The sequence below is a fragment of the Pistacia vera genome, unplaced genomic scaffold (assembly GCF_008641045.1).
Source record: "Pistacia vera cultivar Batoury unplaced genomic scaffold, PisVer_v2 Contig34, whole genome shotgun sequence".
NCBI classification, from domain to species: Eukaryota; Viridiplantae; Streptophyta; class Magnoliopsida; order Sapindales; family Anacardiaceae; genus Pistacia; species Pistacia vera.
Window position 1 is genome coordinate 185,842 of NW_022196157.1, and position 21,705 is coordinate 207,546.

Below are 21,705 nucleotides of genomic sequence, written 5' to 3' on the forward strand. Positions count from 1 at the left end.
TAGAGCAATGCTAGTTTTACAAAGACACATACAAAGGGGGCATACAAAGACAATCTCTGCACTTGATTTTCATGATTTTTCTCTCTCTCTCTTTCCGTTTTTTTTTTTTTTTTTTTCTGGATGATGTCATTTTGTAGCCCTCTTTGTATGAGTCTTTGTAAGGATATCATCTTTCTTTTCATTATTATTATTATTATTTTGAAAAAATAGTATCTTATGATACAATACGATACACAATACATGATTTGAAAAATTAGGTTTTCGATACGAGATATGACACGCGATTTGATAACTATGTCACTTATTTCAACTTTAGATTTGCAGTAAAGAAGCTAACAAAATTATACGCTCTAAATGGTTCCAATTATATCTCAAATAATCACAGTTCATTTTTAGGATATAAAGAAGAGTAACAAAATCCCACAATTTATGTCAAGATTCATAAATATAATTTTGTTTCTTATCTAACAAAATTTGCTTCTAAATAATCCCAAGGTGGGCGTATGGAGATTTGATTTCTTTATTGATTTTTTGGGTTAGAATCTTTGGGTCATCTGTCACATTGTAACTTACATGATACTTTGAGTTTGTAGAGTGTTAAGTAGAGTTCGAGAGTTAGTTAGAGTACGTATAAACTTGTTCGAATACTCCGATTACAGAAAAAAGAAAAAAAAAAGCCTTCTAAATGGGCCAAATTAGCCAGCATTAATTTCAATTAATGCTAATTAATGATAGAACGGTTGTTATGCTCATGTACTACAAATTCTTATAATTGAAAGGAAAATAATTACCAAATTAACTCTTGGAGAAAATTAATTTAACAACGTAAACATAATCTCCTTAATTCTTTAATTAAATATAAATGGATAATGATATGATAGCAAAGGATCAAAATATCTCCTCATCTTTCAACTCACATTAATAATAATTGAGGTTTATTTTACATCTTATGATATTCTCAATATACTACGGAAAAAAAACCAAGGCGTCGTTTCAAAAAAATTAATTTTACTAAACATATTTTATAAACTTTTTTCTTTTCTTTTCGTAATAAAATTATAAAACTAAAACCCCACTGGAGAAGACGCATTGTTTTGTTTGTGTTTCTTTCTGTTCAACGAAAGCGAGGACGTTTCTCTCACTCACAACGTGCTGGTATTCTCTCTTTCTCTCTCTGATTTTCTTGCTTTCTGCTTACCGTAGATCGCTACAGCTCCTGTTTGATCGGTTTTCTACATTTTAATTTACCAATCGTTAGTCATTTTTATTTATGGGTTTAGTGTAGATTTAAGCTCTTGGTGAAATGGTGAAAACCCAGTTGCAGAATTAGCATCTTTTTTTTTTTAAGCTGTCTCTTTGTCGGGCACTCGTATTTTAAGAGATGGGTTTCTGTATTTATGTCATTTGGTTGATGTTTTACCTGTGATTAAGAGCTTTTTGAAATTGAAACTACCAACGATTTCAGCGTATTTAGTTCTTAAAGCTTCTCTTTTTTTCCTTTCTTCTCCTAAATGGGATAATCATAAACGTTGAAAAAATAAGCAGTAATTGCTTTTTTTGTTTGGAGTTTTTGATAAATTATAGGGAAAAAGTAGTGCAAGAGATTGTGGTTCTAATTTGAAGAACTGAGACTTAAGTTTACTGTCATGAAAATGATATAAAATCTTCAATTTGTTTCTCACTGAAGTCTGATGTTGAAACTAGCTAAATTGTTACTGTACAAGTAATCAATTTGTGTGTTGGTTTGGTTTTCTCAACTGTGATTTTGATGCTGGGGATACAGAATAGCCAGTTTTTACTGAAGTTGCAGTCCTTAAAAAGGAAATGTCATGAGTTTTCTGCATCAGTTTTATATTTATTTCTTTCTCTTTTCGAAAATATGAAACTATTTAGGAAATCTTCAAAAAAAGATGGGCATAGTATAACTGTTTTTCCCTGTATTTGTTGCATTAGTTTGTGGTAGTGGCTGTTTATATTGATGATTCTGTTTTTGTGGTGGAAGTGTAGGTATAATGGAGGGCGCAGCTGCAAATCAGCTTCCTGAAGTAGATTCATTGCCAGATGGGTTTGTTGATAGCCCCACAGAAGCTCTAGCTCCTGCAACACCAACTTTAGAACAAGAAAACTCGCTTGGTGATTACAAGGATGAGGGTTTTGTGGAATTAGATCATTCAAATGAATCGACACATGAGTTGGCATCAGAAGAGTTTCAAACAAGCAAGGGTAGGACAGAGAAGACTCAGAAACTGAGAACTTTTCCTGTTCCATTATCTGAAATGGATAATTTCGATGCTTCAGTGGACTTAATCAAAATGCCTAATAAGGGTTCAGTGGAGGAAACAGACGGTATGCCGGCCATGCCTACAGCAGTTGCTTCAGTTTCGGAGGCTTCAGCTGGGATATCTGGATGCAGCGAGGTAAAAGGCCAAGTTCAAGGGGAATGTCAAAATACAAAGAGATGTAATTATATTCAACTTGAATGCAATTTCCTACTTTTCCTTCTAAATAATACACTGCATATAAGTGTTTGTGGCTGCCCGTTTTACCTTTTTATCGGGAGAATGTACAGCACACTGACTTGATACAGCATATTAGATCAGATGCTTTATGAAGCATTATGGTAATTTTGCAGAAAGAATGTACGGGAAACTCCAAAAAGTAAGATGAGGTGGTTTTTCCCTCCACCCTGGGAGGTAGGGGATATTTGACATTGATAGAAGGTGTAGACAGAGTACTACTAACATTCATCTCTCCGATCATTTATCCTGACTTTTCTTTTTAAATAAATTATTTTATATTATAGTTGAAAGCAGGAATGACCAAATGAATGTGTGTTATGTCAAACGATTAGAATATATACTGACAGTTATTAAACCCTTGAAACGATTTTGGTAGACACATCTGAAAAGCTTGATATACTTCCAAAGAATTGATGCTTTAGGTGATTGGCTTTTGTATTAGAATGACAAAAGGAATTGAGTTGAATATAGTTGGATTTCTGAAGGCACCAACTTCTTGAAGGATCTTAGAAGTAAAGTATTTTAATTTAGGCCATGCATCCAGAGAATTGTTCATACATATGCATCTCTATCAATATGTCTTTGTATTTCTGTTTTTTGACATTTTCAAAATGTACCCTATTTCATTCATTTTGTAGCAATTGAAGGAAGATCAGATGCGCAGGGAACCCGTACAAAGGAGTTATCTGCATCAGAAAGTGATGATTCTTTGAAAAGCAGAAAACCGGTTAATAATATTTTCGTACTTTGATGTTATTTTTCTATAGATCTGTATGATGATCTACAGAGTTTTTATTTTTTGGTTAGTTTTAAGCATTCACTTTTGAACCTGTCATATTTTCCCATTTTGAGTATTGTGGGTGTATGAATTTACTCTTCATTTTTTGATTGTTTTCAAATTTCAAAATGTAGTTCACTAGCTTAAATAGTTTACTTTGTGGTTGTGCAGGAAAACACCGAAACCAAACGTAAGAGTACAAAGCGCACTTTTAAATCCGAAACTGAGTTTCTTGAATTCACTCTGAGATATCAACAAGTTCTTGCCGAAAGAGATGCAGGTAAGTTATCCTTTGGCTTTGCTTTTACAACTTTTGTGATAGTTGAGATGAACCCTGATTGCTACGGTGCTTGTTCAGAGGTTTAATCATATGATATATCTGGTGCATATGGGTAAAAGGGACATCGTTTATTATTTTATAGTCTTTGTTATAAAGTAAGGTTTTCTATCAATGAATTGCTGTTAAGATGATGTAATTCCATTTGGGCGTGCTGAGAAGAAGACTTGTAAAAATCCGTCAAATGAGATTGATGTATTGCAAAGAGTCTGGAAATTAGAGATACCATTATGTGATATTATGGAATATTCTTTTGTTGTATAAAATAGATTTCCTTTTAACCTTATATAAACTGTGCAGAGAGATTGTAATACTAACTTGTTATTTACTTGTTGAAAAATTTGCTTGGTCAGAAGCATGTATACTTTATTGACTTGTATCCTAATACATTATTATTGACGTTGAAGGTAGACGATATCATTTCACTGATTTCACCCTTTTTATTTTCTATTTGTAGCTATTGCTGTTAGAGATAAGCTAGAGTCTCTTTGTAGAGAATTACAACGTCAGAACAAGATGCTAATGGTATACTTTTTCACGATCACTTTTCTTCCCATGGAGTAATTTAAATTCTATGAAATATTCTCTACTTAAGTTAATTTCCCTTACCAATTTGGTATGGGAAGTTGTACAGTGACCCATAATCATCCTTCTAGCTATTTGTCGGTTTCATGGAGAATTGATGCTTGCTCACTATTGCACAGGATGAGTGCAAGCGGGTATCAACAGAGGGACAGAACTTGAGACTAGATTTATCAGCCAAGTTTCAAGATGCAATCAAGGTTTAATTTATGGTCTTCACTAGTTGAGAATGTGTGAATTATTCTTTACGTCTTGCTTTTCTGTCCTGCTTTAACCTAGTGTAGCATATAAGCTATAAGCATATGAATGCATGATTGTTCTCAAATTTTGTTGTTCATGTTTATTTGAGCATTCTATGTGGCATGTGTTCTAAATGCTCAGTTTAAGTTAACTCTTACCTCTAAAATTAATTGATTAGTTAATTTGTTATATCTGTCTGCGCAGGCTATAAAGTAATAAGGTGAGAACTCCAATTGCTTGATGCTAACATGAATTGGAGAGTGCCTGTTACCTTGGTTTCTTGAATTTTTTATTTTTAAATTGGTTTTCCTATGATGTTATTTTATTATATTTTTTCACTCTCTTACTGGGGCTTATGGTTCTCTTCATGCGTTTTTCTCTTTCCATTTACATTTTCTTTTTCCAATTTATGCTCATTTCTGTAATGTTTGTTTCTTTTTGTTGTAGGATGTTAGCGTTAAGCTAGATGAGCAAAAGGATGAGTGTCTTACTCAGCTAAAGGAGAATGAGATGTAAGAACAAGAGAATTCAGGCGAAGTTTTCAATTTTATTTTGTTTTTTGAATTTTATCTCACCCCTATATTTTGTCTAGCTGTTATTTACTCTTATTTTTTATGTCTAGGTTGAGAAATAATCTGAAGCAGCTAGCTGATCAGTATGCCCTTACTGAACAACAATATGGACAGAAGGTTTAGATTAACTTTTACTTGTTTATCTGATGTTTTTTGACTTAGGCTTCTTGACTTATTGATTGATGTTATATTGCTGTGGACTTTGGATGCATAGTTAAAGCAGAAAACCCTGGAACTTCAGCTTGCTGAATTAAAAATTAAGCAGCATGAAGAGAAACTAGTTCAGGAGCAGTCCCAAATGAAATTATATGCTGAGCAGGTATCCCAATTACTGGCTACCGAAAAGAATTTGCGCTTGCAGTTGACTGCTGACGGAGAAAAATTCCAGCAATTCCAGGTCTACCTCATTTGAGTTCATTGCCTTAAAATAATGCATAAAAACCTTACTGACCACATTTTGATGATAGTTGCATAGGAGACATTCTTTTGTCTCTCTCACCTAGCATTCTTAAATATCTCTATAAAATAATAATATGATAATAAGAGCTAAAGGATGTATTTTGGGATGTTGGTTAATCAATTAAATTTAATTGTATTTGGGTGGTTGGATGTGTAACCTTTTTGAAATTTTGTCCTCATGACATGTATAATGCAAGGGTTGGTTGTTCTGACTTCTTAGCATGGTGTCAGAATCATTTTTTCTTTGAGTTAGAGATGGATTTAATCCAAGTGCTTGTTCAGGTAGTCATGGGATATTTGTACCACATTTCACATTAATTCAATTTAAGGCATGGTCTCATGGTCTCATTAAGTATCTACTGTGCATGTGTAAAGCAGTCTCTTAATTAGTAGATACATAGTAAAGTTATCAAAGAATATTTTATTGGGTTATCTTGTGCCCGAAGTAAATAGCTATTTGACTCTGCAGGATGCATTGTTGAAGAGCAATGAGGTCTTCGAAACATTTAAGCAAGAGATTGAAAAGGTAAAATTTTACTTTTTTTAAAGATTAGATATATGGATTTAAGGCTTGGTTTTCATGATTGCATGATGCTAATGTACCATTTTTATTTCTTTGTACGTAAACACTAGATGGCAAAATCAATCAAGGAACTGAAGAAGGAAAATGTATTCTTGAAGAGCAAATGTGAGAAATCAGATGTTACACTTATAGAACTTGTTGAGGAGGTTAGTTGTTTTTGCATTTTCTTGATCTTATCTTTCTCTTTTTCCCTTTTACTGTAAAGACTGAACCCTGAACACCCTCCCACCCAAAGACCATCTGCCCTCTATATGCTAGGACCATTGTGGCTTGGATTTTTAAAAAGTAATTTTTTCCCTTTTAGAATATCTATGCCATATAACACTATCCCTCGTGCTTAAGCTTCATGTAATGAGTGCAGAAATTGTTGGAGAAAACTTCTGTTATTGTTGCCATTGAAGTTTGTTGCGCTGATTTTATTGCTAGTTAATTCCTTTTAACGACGACAAGTCTTGTCTGAGGTGGTTCTTCTTGCCACCATCGTTGGTCTTTCTGCATGAAACAGGGCAATCATGGACTATTGTTCTAATTGGTTTCGCTGACATACACTATCACATCTTTTTCCTACGTTCCCCCCTTTGGATTGAGATATGCTTTTTATATCTTATTGTTAAATTATATAGTACTTAAAACTCTTTCTTTGTCCAACCAGCGTGAGAGAATGAAGAAACAATTGGAAAAATCCAAGAATCAGAAAGAAAAACTTGAATCATTGTGCCGATCACTTCAGGCAGAAAGGAAGCAAAATACTGTCAGAAGCAACAGCTCTGATTCAGTTCCAGTATAAATCCCAACGGATTGTACCGTCTTACAATGAATTTTGTAACTACCATGATGAATTACATGCCATATTTTGTCGTATCTATGACTTCTGCTTTGAGATGAAGCATTGGAGATCTGTAACTTGTTTGAATATAATGCATTCTTCAGCAATCATTGTATTATTCAGCATTTTATATATGTTGCTTCTTCACCTGTGCTTTCCTTGAACGAGTTAAGGTTAAATCAGGACTTTAGGCATGAATTTATGTGTTAAATAACAAAGCCGGCCATGCCAGGCTAGCCTGAAGAGCGCGGTTGAAAGCTTGTTTAATTTTCAAAAATATTAGTGCCTGATTTCTTCCATGACTTGCTTTATGCTGATCTGACTCTATGAGATTGATTTTTAAATTTTCCATTTAAATGTTTTTATTATTATTATTATTATTATTTTTTAATTCAATGTTAGTTTCTAATCTTGTGACATAGAAGAAGTCAGCAGCATATAAGATACGAGGTTTTGAACATCTTGCTTTTTGTTTGTCTCAGGTTTATATGAAATAATATCAGATTCAAAGAGTGGGGCATTGTCCATTCTTGTTCTTTCACTGTTTCTAATGTTTTTCTTGATTATAGGCAACCCATTAGGCATACACATTTGTACAATTGGAATATATAGAACTGAATCATGTGAAATTTTTACAATCCTGGGAATCGGTACTGAGCTTTCGACAATCAGATTTCAAACCTTGGGTGAATTTTCATTCCCCTGAAAGGCCATTTATTACATATAAAGTATAAACTTTTTTTTTTTTTTTTTACGAGGATGTTTGGGTCAATTTGTGTGTATCTCAACAAATCTCTCGAAACTTTGAAGTTGACAACCAAGTAAGCCCTTCTGTGGTCACCCCTATTAAAGCCCGTAGGGACTCAAATTCGGGAGAGCTCATAGAATCTTTTTTTGCTCTTTTATCATCAGGTTATCCAGTGGTGATTTATAAAATTTCAATTACACTGTAATGGTAACAAAAATAAGTTAAACTTGGCAACTTTGTTTGAAGGTGATAGTTTATAAAGACAGTAGTTTCAACTGTAATTTTTTTTATTTTTTATTTTTATGATAGGAGATATCCAGATCAGTTTACTCGTATCTCAACTAATCTTTCAGGATTCTGAAATAACCAGTTTGATAAAAATTTCAGTGATTATCCCTATTAACAATCGAGAAAAGACTTGAAATTAAGACCTTTTGAGTAATACATACAAGAGTTCTTATCGAATCACTTGACTGTCAAGAATTTTATCCATCAGTCAATGATACTTTTAGGTTGAAACTTGGTCGATCAGGTGTCCAAATAACATCTGAGCATCGATTATTTTTAATAACTTCGTTTAGTGGTTGTCTTGTTAGTTTTTGAAATCAATGACTAAATTAAGTTAATATTTGTGCCAAAAATAAAATTAACCTCTATTTAAATTGTAATAAAAAGGATTCCTATAAGAAAAGAAAAAAAAAAAAAAAAATTACGGTTATCCACCAAACTCTTGAAAACAGATTTGGTCTTCTGAAAACAGTTTTGAGAGGATTTAAAGTACTTGTAATAGCAATAAAAACACACAACAAGAACAAACTAATAGATTCCATTTGATCCATGATATGATAAAGCATCTAACAACACCCCTAAACATAGATAAATAAACAAACTCCAAGAAACCGTCTTATTACTTTTCATTTTTTGCATTTTCACCCTCATCTCTATTATGGACGAACCCGCCAATCATCGCAATACCGGTTATGGTGGAGTTGTTGATACAAGGCAGGCAGAACGAACAATGCTTCTAATGAAATGTCCTGCATTGGTCTCTCGCTCTTTTCAGCCTCCTTCCAATGGCCCTTCTCGCCATGTGTTCTCTCCTAATGGGATAATCATAAACGTTGAAATAAGCAGTAATTGCTTTTTGTTTGGAGTTTTTGATAAATTATAGGGAAAAAGTAGTGCAAGAGATTGTGGTTCTAATTTGAAGAACTGAGACTTAAGTTTACTGTCATGAAATATATAAAATCTTCAATTTGTTTCTCACTGAGTCTGATGTTGAAACTAGTAAATGTTACTGTACAAGTACTCAATTTGTGTGTTGGTTTGGTTTTCTTCCAACTGTGATTTTGATGCTGGGATACAGAATAGCCAGTTTTTACTGAAGTTGCAGTCCTTAAAAAGGAAATGTCATGAGTTTCTGCATTTTTTATATTTATTTCTTCTCTTTTCGGAAAAGAAACTATTTAGGAAATCTTCAAAAAAGATGGCATAGTATAACTGTTTTTCCCCCTGTATTGTTGCATTAGTTTGTGTAGGGCTGTTTATATTGATGATTCTGTTTTTGTGGTGGAAGTATAGGTTAATGAGGGCGCAGATGCAAATCAGCTTCCTGAAGTAGATTCATTGCCAGATGGGTTTTGTTGATAGCCCCACAAAGCTCTAGCTCCTGCAACACCAACTTTAGAACAGAACCTCGCTTGGTATTACAAGGATAGGGTTTTGTGGAATTAGATCATTCAAGAATCGACACATGAGTTGGCATCAGAGAGTTTCAAACAAGCAAGGGTAGACAGAGAAGACTCAGAAACTGAGAACTTTTCCTGTTCCATTATCTGAATGGATATTTCGATGCTTCAGTGGACTTAATCAAAATGCCTAATAAGGGTTCAGTGGAGGAAAACAGACGGTATGCCGGCCATGCCTACAGCAGTTCTTCAGTTTCGGAGGCTTCGCTGGGAATCTGGATGCAGCGAGGTAAAAGCCAAGTTCAAGGGGAATGTCAAAATACAAGAGATGTAATTATATTCAACTTGAAGCAATTTCCTACTTTTCCTTCTAAATAATACACTGCAATAAGTTTTGTGGCTGCCCTTTTTACTTTTTTATCGGAGAATGTACAGCACACTGACTTGTACAGCATATTAATCAGATCTTTATGAAGCTTATGGTAATTTTGCAGAAAGAATGTACGGGAAACTCCAAAAGTAAGATGAGTGTTTTTTTTTCCTCCACCCTGGGAGGTAGGGGATATTTGACATTGATAGAGTGTAGACAGAGTACTACTAACATTCATCTCTCCGATCATTATCCTGACTTTTTCTTTTTAATAAATTATTTTATATTATAGTTGAAGCAGAAGGACCAAATGAATGTGTGTTATGTCAAACAATTAATTATATACTGACGTTATTCAACCCTTGAAACGATTTGTTAGACACATCTGAAAAGCTTGATATCCTTCCAAGAATTGATGCTTTAGGGTGATTGGCTTTTGTATTAGAATGACAAGGAATTGAGTTGAATATAGTTGGATTCCTGAAGGCGCCAACTCTTGAAGGATCTTAGAAGTAAAGTATTTTAATGTAGGCCATGCATCCAGAATGGTTCATACATATGCATCTCTATCAATATGTCTTTGTATTTCTGATTTTTGACATTTTCAAAATGTACCCTATTTCATTCATTTTGTAGCAATTGAGGAAGATCAGATGCGCAGGGAACCCGTACAAAGGAGTTATCTGCATCAGAAAGTGATGATTCTTTGAAAACAGAAAACCGGTTAATAATTTTCGTACTTTGATGTTATTTTTCTATAGATCTGTTTGATGATCTACAGAGTTTTTATTTTTTGGTTATTTTTAAGCATTCACTTTGGACCTGTCATATTTTCCCATTTTGAGTATTGTGGGGTGTATGAATTTACTCTTCATTTTTTGATTGTTTTCAAATTCAAAATGTAGTTCACTAGCTTAAATAGTTTACTTCTTGGTTGTGCAGGAAAACACTGAAACCAAACGTAAGAGTGCAAAGCGCACTTTTAAATCCGAACCTGAGTTTCTTGAATTCACTCTGAGATATCAACAAGTTCTTGGCGAAAGAGATGCAGGTAAGTTATCTTTGGCTTTGCTTTTACAACTTTTGTGATAGTTGAGATGAATCCTGATTGCTACGGTGCTTGTTCAGAGGTTTAATCATATGATTATCTGGTGCATATGGGTAAAAGGGACATCGTTTATTATTTTATCGCCTTTGTTATAAAGTAAGGTTTTCTATCAATAAATTGCTGTTAAGATGATGTTTCCATTTGGCGTGCTGAAGAGAAGACTTAAAAATCCGTCAAATGAGATTGATGTATTGCAAAGAGTCGGAATTAGAGATACCATTATGTGTATTATGGAATATTCTTTTGTTGTATAAAAATAGATTTCCTTTTAACCTTATATAAACTGTGCAGAGAGATTGTAATACTAACTTTGTATTTACTTGTTGAAAAATTTGCTTGGTCAAAGCATGTATACTTTATTGACTTGTATCCTAATACTTATATTGACGTTGAAGGTAATGATATCGTGTCCCTGATTTCACCCTGTTTTTTTCTATTTGTAGCTATTGCTGTTAGAGATAACGAAGTCTCTTTGTAGAGAATTACAACGTCAGAACAAGATGCTAATGTATACTTTTTCACGATCACTTTTCTTCCCATGGAGTAATTTAAATTCATGAAATATTCTCTACTTAAGTTAATTTCCCTTACCAATTTGGTATGGGAAGTTGTACAGTGACCCATAATCATCCTTCTAGCTATTTATCGGTTTCATGGAGAATTGATGCTGCTCCTATTGCGCAGGATAGTGCAGCGCGTATCGACAGAGGGACAGAACTTGAGACTATTTATCACCAAGTTTCAAGATGCAATCAAGGTTAATTAATGGTCTTCCCTAGTTGAGAATGTTTGAATTTATTCTTCACGTCTTGCTTTTCTGTCCTGCTTTACCTAGTGTAGCATATAGGCTATAAGCATATGACTGCATGATTCTTCCAATTTTGTTGTTCATGTTTATTTGAGCATTCTATGTGGCATGTGTTCTAAATGCTCAGTTTAAGTTAACTCTTCCTCTAAAATTAATTGATTAGTTAATTTGTTATATCTGTCTGCGCAGGCTAAAAGTAATAGTAGAACTCCAATTGCTTGATGCTAACATGAATTGGAGAGTGCCTGTTACCTTGGTTTCTTGAATTTTTTTTATTTTAAATTGGTTTTCCTATGATGTTATTTTATTATTTTTTTCACTCTCTTACTGGGGTTATGGTTCTCTTCATGCGTTTTTCTCTCTTTCCATTTACATTTCTTTTCCAATTTATGCTCTTTTCTGTAATGTTTGTTTCTTTTGTTGTAGGATGTTAGCGTTAAGCTAATGACAAAAGGATAGTGTCTTACTCACTAAAGGAGAATGAATGTAAGAACAAGAGAATTCAGGCAAGTTTTCAATTTTTTTTTGTTTTTGAATTTTATCTCACCCCTATATTTTGTCTAGCTCTTATTTACTCTTATTTTTTATGTCTGGTTGAGAATAATCTGAAGCAGAGCTGATCATATGCCCTTACTGAACAACAATATGGACAGAAGGTTTAGATTAACTTTTACTTGTTTTACTGATGTTTTTTGACGTAGGCTTCTTGACTTATTGATTGATGTTATTTGCTGTGGACTTTGATGCATAGTTAAAGCAGAAAACCCTGGAACTTCAGCTTGCTGAATTAAAAATTAAGCAGCAAAGAAACTAGTTCAGGACAGTCCCAAATGAAATTATATGCTGGCGGTATCCCAATTACTGGCTACCGAAAAGAATTTGCGCTTGCAGTTGACTGCTGACGGAGAAAAATTCCAGCAATTCCAGGTCTACCTCATTTGATTTCATTGCCTTAAATAATGCTAAAACCTTACTGACCACATTTTGATGATAGTTGCATAGGAGCATTCTTTTGTCTCTCTCACCTAGCATTCTTAAATATCTCTATAAAATAATAATATGATAATAAGAGCTAAAGGATGTATTTGGGATGTTGTGTTAATCAATTAAATTTAATTGTATTTGGTGGTTGATGTGTAACCTTTTGAAATTTTGTCCTCATGCATGTATAATGCAAGGGTTGGTTGTTCTGACTTCTTAGCATGTGTCAAATCATTTTTTCTTTGAGTTAGAGATGGATTTAATCCAAGTGCTTGTCAGTAGTCATGGGATATTTGTTACCACATTTCACATTAATTCATTTTAAGGCTATGCCTCATGGCTCATTAATGTATCTACTGTGCAGGTGTAAAGCAGTCTCTTAATTAGTAGATACTAGTAAAGTTTTCAAAGATATTTATTGGGTTATCTTGTGCCCGAAGTAATAGCTATTGACTCTGCAGGATGCATTGTTGAAGAGCAAGGAGGTCTTCGAAACATTTAAGCAAGAGATTGAAAAGGTAAATTTTACTTTTTTTAAAAGTTAGATTATGTTTTAAGGCTTGGTTTTCATGATTGCATGATGCTAATGCCCATTTTTATTTCTTTGTACGGAACACTAGGGGCAAAATCAATCAGGAACTGAAGAAGGAAAATGTATCTTGAAGAGCAAATGTGAGAAATCAGATGTTACACTTATAGAACTTGTTGGAGGTAGTGTTTTTTTTTTTTGCATTTTCTTGATCTTATCTTTCTCTTTATAGAAAATTTTATAATAAGAATGAATCAAATTATGAAGTTAGGACTATTGGATGATGATTTCTTTCATCTTCATTCATAACTTGTTGGAGATAGTATGATCCAAGAGCCCGTTGATCATGGTTATTAGAATCTTACGATATAGGTTACCAACGATACGTATCAAAAAGTGTATCTTAAACCTTTCGATACGTTGATATGTATCCTACAATACGTATTAGTTAATATATTTAAAAATATCGATATTACTTTATTAATTTGGGCCAATAAATTTTTTAGGTTGAATTGAAATAGATCGGGTCGGATTCGAGTCACCCAATCCAGTTCACTAAAACCCGTTCAAATTTACCCATTTAACATAGAAAAAGTGAAGAGGAAGATGTGTTGCTTATTTTGCATAATAATAATAACACAAGTGAAGATATAGATATTGACATTGATCTTGGAAATGATATGTATGGTTAAGAGAAAATGATATAGATTCTTAATTTTGTGATTAATTTTTATTATATAATACCATAATTTAAAACTAATAATATCATAAAATTCGTTAATTAATATTGGGGATAATATTAATTTTAAGAAAATGTCCATTATTTTCATTAGAGCAATGCTAGTTTTACAAAGACACATACAAAGGGGGCATACAAAGACAATCTCTGCACTTGATTTTCATGATTTTTCTCTCTCTCTCTTTCCGTTTTTTTTTTTTTTTTTTTCTGGATGATGTCATTTTGTAGCCCTCTTTGTATGAGTCTTTGTAAGGATATCATCTTTCTTTTCATTATTATTATTATTATTTTGAAAAAATAGTATCTTATGATACAATACGATACACAATACATGATTTGAAAAATTAGGTTTTCGATACGAGATATGACACGCGATTTGATAACTATGTCACTTATTTCAACTTTAGATTTGCAGTAAAGAAGCTAACAAAATTATACGCTCTAAATGGTTCCAATTATATCTCAAATAATCACAGTTCATTTTTAGGATATAAAGAAGAGTAACAAAATCCCACAATTTATGTCAAGATTCATAAATATAATTTTGTTTCTTATCTAACAAAATTTGCTTCTAAATAATCCCAAGGTGGGCGTATGGAGATTTGATTTCTTTATTGATTTTTTGGGTTAGAATCTTTGGGTCATCTGTCACATTGTAACTTACATGATACTTTGAGTTTGTAGAGTGTTAAGTAGAGTTCGAGAGTTAGTTAGAGTACGTATAAACTTGTTCGAATACTCCGATTACAGAAAAAAGAAAAAAAAAAGCCTTCTAAATGGGCCAAATTAGCCAGCATTAATTTCAATTAATGCTAATTAATGATAGAACGGTTGTTATGCTCATGTACTACAAATTCTTATAATTGAAAGGAAAATAATTACCAAATTAACTCTTGGAGAAAATTAATTTAACAACGTAAACATAATCTCCTTAATTCTTTAATTAAATATAAATGGATAATGATATGATAGCAAAGGATCAAAATATCTCCTCATCTTTCAACTCACATTAATAATAATTGAGGTTTATTTTACATCTTATGATATTCTCAATATACTACGGAAAAAAAACCAAGGCGTCGTTTCAAAAAAATTAATTTTACTAAACATATTTTATAAACTTTTTTCTTTTCTTTTCGTAATAAAATTATAAAACTAAAACCCCACTGGAGAAGACGCATTGTTTTGTTTGTGTTTCTTTCTGTTCAACGAAAGCGAGGACGTTTCTCTCACTCACCACGTGCTGGTATTCTCTCTTTCTCTTTCTGATTTTCTTGCTTTCTGCTTACCGTAGATCGCTTCAGCTCCTGTTTGATCGGTTTTCTACATTTTAATTAACGAATCGTTAGTCATTTTTATTTAAGGGTTTAGTGTAGATTTAAGCTCTTGGTGAAATGGTGAAAACCCAGTTGCAGAATTAGTATCTTTTTTTTTTTTTAGCTGTCTCTTTGTCGTGCACTCGTATTTTAAGAGATAGGTTTCTGTTTTTATGTCATTTGGTTGATGTTTTACCTGTGATTAAGAGCTTTTTGAAATTGAAACTATCAACGATTTTAGTGTATTTAGTTCTTAAAGCTTCTCTTTTTATTTTCCCTGTTTCTTTCCATAATGGGATAACAAAAAACGTTGAAAAAATAAGCATAATTGCTTTTTTTTTGGAGTTTTTGATAATTATAGGGAAAAGTAGTGCAAGAGATTGTGGTTCTAATTTGAAGAACTGAGACTTAAGTTTACTGTCATGAAAAGATATAAATCTTCAATTTGTTTCTCTGAAGTCTGATGTTGAAACTAGCTAAATTTACTGTACAAGTAACAATTTGTGTTGGTTTGGTTTTCTCAACTGTGATTTTGATGCTGGGGATACAGATAGCCGTTTACTGAAGTTGCAGTCCTTAAAAAGGAAATGTCATGAGTTTTTCTGCATCAGTTTTATATTATTTCTTTCTCTTTTCGGAAATGAAACTATTTAGGAAATCTTCAAAAAAGATGGGCATCGTATAACTGTTTTTCCTGTATTTTTGCATTAGTTTGTGTAGTGGCTGTTTATATTGATGATTCTGTTTGTGGTGGAAGTATGGTATAATGGAGGGCGCAGATGCAAATCAGCTCCTGAGTAGATTCATTGCCAATGGGTTTGTTGATGCCCACAAAGCTCTAGCTCCTGCAACACCAACTTTAGAACAAGAAAACTCGCTTGGGGATTACAAGGATGGGTTTTGTGGAATTAGATCATTCAATGAATCGACACATGAGTTGCATCAGAAGAGTTTCAAACAACAAGGGTAGGACAGAGAACTCAGAAACTGAGAACTTTCCTGTTCCATTATCTGAAATGGATAATTTCGATGCTTCAGGGACTTAATCAAAATGCCTAATAAGGGTCAGTGGAGGAAACAGACGGTATCGCGGCCATGCCTACAGCAGTTGCTTCAGTTTCGGAGGCTTCAGCTGGGATATCTGGATCAGCGAGTAAAAGGCCAAGTTCAAGGGGAATGTCAAAATACAAGAGATGTAATATATTCAACTTGAATGCAATTTCCTATTTCCTCAAATAATACACATCATAAGTGTTTGTGGCTGCCCGTTTACTTTTTTATCGGGAGAATGTACAGCCACTGACTGATACAGCATATTAGATCAGATGCTTTATGAACATTATGGTAATTTTGCAGAAAGAATGTACGGGAAACTCCAAAAAAGTAAGATGAGGTGGTTTTTCCCCCACCCTGGGAGGTAGGGGATATTGACATTGAGATAGAGGTGTAGACAGAGACTACTAACATTCATTCTCCGATCATTTATCCTGACTTTTCTTTTTAAATAAATTATTTTATATTATAGTTGAACAGCAGGAATGACCAAGAATGTGTGTTATGTCAACAATTAATTATACTGACAGTTATTCAACCCTTGACACGATTTTGTAGACACATCTGAAAAGCTTGATATACTTCCAAGATGATGCTTTAGGTGATTGGTCTTTGTAGTAGATGACAAAAGGAATTGAGTTGAATATGTTGGATTTCTGAAGGCGCCAACTCGGAAGGATCTTAGAAGTAAAGTATTTTAATGTAGGCCATGCATCCAGAGAATTGTCATAACATATGCATCTCTATCATATGTCTTTTGATTCTGATTTTTGACTTTTCAAAATGTACCCTATTTCATCTTTGGTAGCAATTGAAGGAAGATCAGATGCGCAGGGAACCGTACAAAGGAGTTATCTGCATCAGAAAGTGATGATTCTTTGAAAAGCAGAAAACCGTTAATAATATTTTCGTACTTTGATGTTATTTTTCTAAGATCTGTATGATGATCTACAGAGTTTTTATTTTTTTGGTTTTAAGCATTCACTTTGAACCTGTCATATTTTCCCATTTTGAGTATTGTGGGTGTATGAATTTACTCTTCATTTTTGTTGTTTTCAAATTTCAAAATGTAGTTCACTAGCTTATAGTTTACTTCTTGGTTGTCAGGAAAAACTGACCACGTAAGAGGCAAAGCGCACTTTTAATCCGAAACTGAGTTTCTGAATTCACTCTGAGATATCAACAAGTTCTGCGGAAAGAGATGCAGGTAAGTTATCTTTGGCTTTCTTTTACAACTTTTGTGATAGTTGAGATGAATCCTGATTGCTACGGTGCTGTTCAGAGGTTTAATCATATTATATCTGGTCATATGGGAAAGGACACGTTTATTATTTTCGCCTTTGTTATAAAGTAAGGTTTCTATCAATAAATTGCTGTTAAAGAGGATGTAATTCCATTGGGCGTGCTGAGAAGAAGACTTGTAAAATCCGTCAAATGAGATGATGTATTGCAAAGAGTCTGGAATTAGAGATACCATTTATGTGATATTATGGAATATTCTTTTGTTGTATAAAATAGATTTCCTTTTAACCTTATATAAACTGTGCAGAGAGATTGTAATCTAACTTGTTATTTACTTGTTGAAAAATTTGCTTGGTCAGAAGCATGTATACTTTATTGACTTGTACCTAATACATTATATACTGACGTTGAGTAGAGATATCTGTTCACTGATTCACCCTTTATTTCTATTTGTAGCATTGCTGTTGAGATAAGCTAGAGTCTCTTTGTAGAGAATTACAACGTCAGAACAAGATGCTAATGTATACTTTTCACGATCACTTTTCTTCCCATGGAGTAATTTAAATTCATGAAATTCTCACTTAAGTTAATTTCCCTTACCAATTGGTATGGGAAGTTGTACAGGTCCCATAATCATCCTTCTAGCTATTTATCGGTTCATGGAAATTGATGCTTGCTCACTATTGCGCAGGATGAGTGCAAGCGCGTATCGACAGAGGACAGAACTAGACTAGATTTCAGCCAAGTTTCAAGATGCATCAAGGTTAATTAATGGTCTTCCCTAGTTGAGAATTGGTGAATTATTCTTCACGTCTTGCTTTCTGTCCTGCTTTAACTAGTGCATATAGCTGATAAGCATATGACTGCATGTTCTTCTCAATTTTGTTGTTCATGTTTATTTGAGCATTCATGTGGCATGTGTTCAATGCTCAGTTTATTAACTCTTACCTCTAAAATTAATTGATTAGTTAATTTTTTATCTGTCTCGCAGGTCTAGAGTAATAAGGTGAGAACTCCAATGTCTTGATGCTAACATGAATTGGAGAGTGCCGTACCTTGGTTCTTGAATTTTTTATTTTAATTGGTTTTTCCTATGATGTTTTTTATATTTTTTCACTCTCACGGGGCTTATGGTTCTCTTCATGCTGTTTTTCTCTTTCCATTTACATTTTCTTTTCCAATATGCCATTCTGTAATGTTTGTTTCTTTTTGTTGTAGGATGTTAGCGTTAACGAGAATGAGCAAAAGGATGAGTGTCTTACTCAGCTAAAGGAGAATGAGATTAAGAAACAGAGAATTCAGGCGAAGTTTTCAATTTTATTTTGTTTTTGAATTTATCTCACCCCTATATTTGTCTGACTCTTATTTACTCTTATTTTTATGTCTAGGTTGAGAAATATCTGAAGCAGCTAGCTGATCAGTATGCCCTACGAACAACAATATGACAGAAGTTGTTAGATTAACTTTACTTGTTTATCTGATGTTTTTGACGTAGGCTTCTGATTATTGATTGATGTTATATTGCTGTGGACTTGGATCAGAGTTAAAGCAGAAAACCCTGGAACTTCAGCTTGCTGAATTAAAAATTAAGCAGCATGAAGAGAAACTAGTTCAGGAGCAGTCCCAAATGAATTATATGCTGAGCAGTATCCCAATTACTGGCTACCGAAAAGAATTTGCGCTTGCAGTTGACTGCTGACGAGAAAAATTCCAGCAATTCCGTCTACCTCATTGAGTTCATTGCCTTAAAATAATGCATAAAAACCTTACTGACCAACATTTTGATGATAGTTGCATAGGAGACATTCTTTTGTCTCTCTCACCTAGCATTCTAAATACTCTATAAAATAATAATATGTAATAAGAGCTAAAGGATGTGATTTGGATGTTGGTTACAATTAAATTTAATTGTATTTGGGTGGTTGGATGTGTAACCTTTTTGAAATTTGTCCACATGACTGTATAATGCAGGGTTGGTTTCTGACTTCTTAGCATGGTGCAGAATCATTTTTTCTTTTGAGTTAGAGATGGATTTAATCCAAGTGCTTGTTCAGGTAGTCATGGGATATTGTACCACATTTCACATTAATTCAATTTAGGCATGGTCTCTGGTCTCATTAGTATCTACTGTGCATGTGTAAGCAGTCTCTTAATTAGTAGATATAGTAAAGTTATCAAAGAATTATTGGGTTACTTGTGCCCGAAGTAAATAGCTTGACTCTGCAGGATGCATTGTTAAGAGCAATGAGGTCTTCGAAACATTAAGCAAGAGATTGAAAAGGTAAAATTTTACTTTTTTAAAGATTAGATATAGATTTAAGCTTGGTTTTCATGATTGCATGATGCTATGTACCATTTTTATTTCTTTGTACGGAAACACTAGATGGCAAAATCATCAAGGAACTGAAGAAGGAAAATGTATTCTTGAAGAGCAAATGTGAGAAATCAATGTTACACTTATAGAACTTGTTGAGGAGGTAGTGTTTTTTGCTTTTCTTGATCTTATCTTTCTCTTTTTCCCTTTACTGTAAAGACTGAACCCTGAACACCCCTCCCACCCAAGACCATCTGCCCTCTATATGCTAGGACCATTGGGCTTGGATTTTTAAAAAGTAATTTTTTCCCTTTTAGAATATCTATGCCATATAACACTATCCCTCGTGCTTAAGCTTCATGTAATGAGTGCAGAAATTGTTGGAGAAAACTTCTGTTATCGTTGCCATTGAAGTTTGTTGCACTGATTTTATGCTATTAATTCCTTTTAACGACGACAAGTCTTGTCTGAGGTGGTTCTTCTTGCCACCATCGTTGGTCTTTCTGCATGAACAGGGCAATCATGGACTATTGTTTCTAATTGGTTCGCTGACATACACTATCACATCTTTTTCCTACTTTCCCCCCTGGGTTGAGTTATGCTTATATATCTTATTGTTAAATTATAGTACTTAAAACTCTTCTTTGTCCAACCAGCGTGAGAGAATGAAGAAACAATTGAAAAATCCAAAATCAGAAAGAAAAACTGAATCATTGTGCCGATCACTTCAGGCGGAAAGAGAGAAGCAAATACTGTCGAAGCAACGCTCTGATCGTTCCAGTATAAATCCCAACGGATTGACCGTCTTACAATGAATTTTGTAACTACCATGTATGAATTCTACCATATTTGTCGACTATCTATGACTTCTGCTTGAGATGAAGCATTGGAGATCTGTAACTTGTTTGAATATAAGTCATCTTCAGCAATCATTGTATATTCAGCATTTTTAAGTTTGCTTCTTCACCGTGCTTTCCTTGAACGAGTTAGGTTAAATCGACTTTAGGCATGAATTGATGTGTAATAACAAAGCCAGCCATGCCAGGCTAGCCGATGAGCGCAGTTGAAAGGTTAATTTTCAAAAATATTAGTGCCCGATTCCCATGACTTGCTTTATGCTGAACTGACCTATGAGATTGATTTTTAAATTTCCTTAAAATGTTTATATTAATTAAATTCAAGGTTCAAACTGGACATAGAAGAAGTCAGCAGCAATATAAGTATGAGGTTTTGAACATCTTGCTTGTTTGTCTCAGGTTATATGAAATATCAGATCAAAGAGTGGGGGCATGTCACTGCTTCACGTCTAATGCTTGATATAGGCAACCCATTAGGCATACACATTGTGACAATTGGAATATATAGAACTGAATCATGTGAAATTTTTACAATCCTGGGAATCGGTACTGAGCTTTCGAAATCAGATTTCAAACCTTGGGTGAATTCATTCCCCTGAGAAGCCATTATTACAATAAAGTAAAACTTTTTTTTTTTTTTTACGAGGATGTGGGGTCAATTGTGTGTATCTCAACATCCTCGAAACTTTGAAGTTGACAACCAAGTAAGCCCCGTGGTCACCCCTATTAAAGCCCGTAGGGACTCAAACGGGAGAGCTCAGAATCTTGCTCTTTTATCATCGTATCCAGTGGTGATAATTCAATAAAACACTGTATGGTAACAAAAAAGTAAACGGGCAACTTTGTGAAGGTGATAGTTTATAAAGACAGTGTTCAACTGTAATTTTATTTTTATTTTAGGAGAGAATATCCAGATCAGTTTACGCATCTCAACAATCTTTCAGGATTCTGAAATAACCAGTTTGAAATTCAGTGATTATCCCTATTACAATCGAGAAAAAGACTTGAAATAAGACCTTGAGTAACATACAAGAGTTCTTATCGAATCACTTGCCA

The 21,705-nt window shown here is 33.7% G+C and overlaps 2 protein-coding genes and 1 pseudogene across 2 annotated transcripts; all 3 read left to right on the forward strand.

The window, feature by feature from the left end:
* The first annotated feature begins 1,281 nt into the window (after positions 1-1,281).
* Positions 1,282-2,704, forward strand: LOC116138291. Its single transcript, XM_031424006.1, has 2 exons — positions 1,282-1,306; positions 2,008-2,704. The coding sequence occupies exon 2, from the start codon at positions 2,013-2,015 to the stop codon at positions 2,580-2,582; it is 570 nt and encodes a 189-aa protein (XP_031279866.1). The 5' UTR covers positions 1,282-1,306; positions 2,008-2,012; the 3' UTR covers positions 2,583-2,704.
* A 437-nt stretch (positions 2,705-3,141) lies between these two features.
* Positions 3,142-7,183, forward strand: LOC116138292 (alpha-taxilin-like; the record flags this gene model as incomplete). Its single annotated transcript, XM_031424007.1, has 10 exons — positions 3,142-3,246; positions 3,469-3,577; positions 4,092-4,159; positions 4,339-4,416; positions 4,904-4,968; positions 5,079-5,145; positions 5,243-5,425; positions 5,957-6,013; positions 6,121-6,216; positions 6,723-7,183. Coding segments are annotated over 10 exons (963 nt in total), but the record flags the coding sequence as incomplete, so codon positions are not given.
* A 1,407-nt stretch (positions 7,184-8,590) lies between these two features.
* LOC116138253 lies at positions 8,591-21,248 on the forward strand (annotated as a pseudogene).
* The last annotated feature ends 457 nt before the right edge of the window (positions 21,249-21,705 follow it).

Bases quoted from the DNA above. Each gene is read 5' to 3' on its own strand.
- LOC116138291 (XM_031424006.1), top strand. From the start codon at position 2,013: ATGGAGGGCGCAGCTGCAAATCAGCTTCCTGAAGTAGATTCATTGCCA.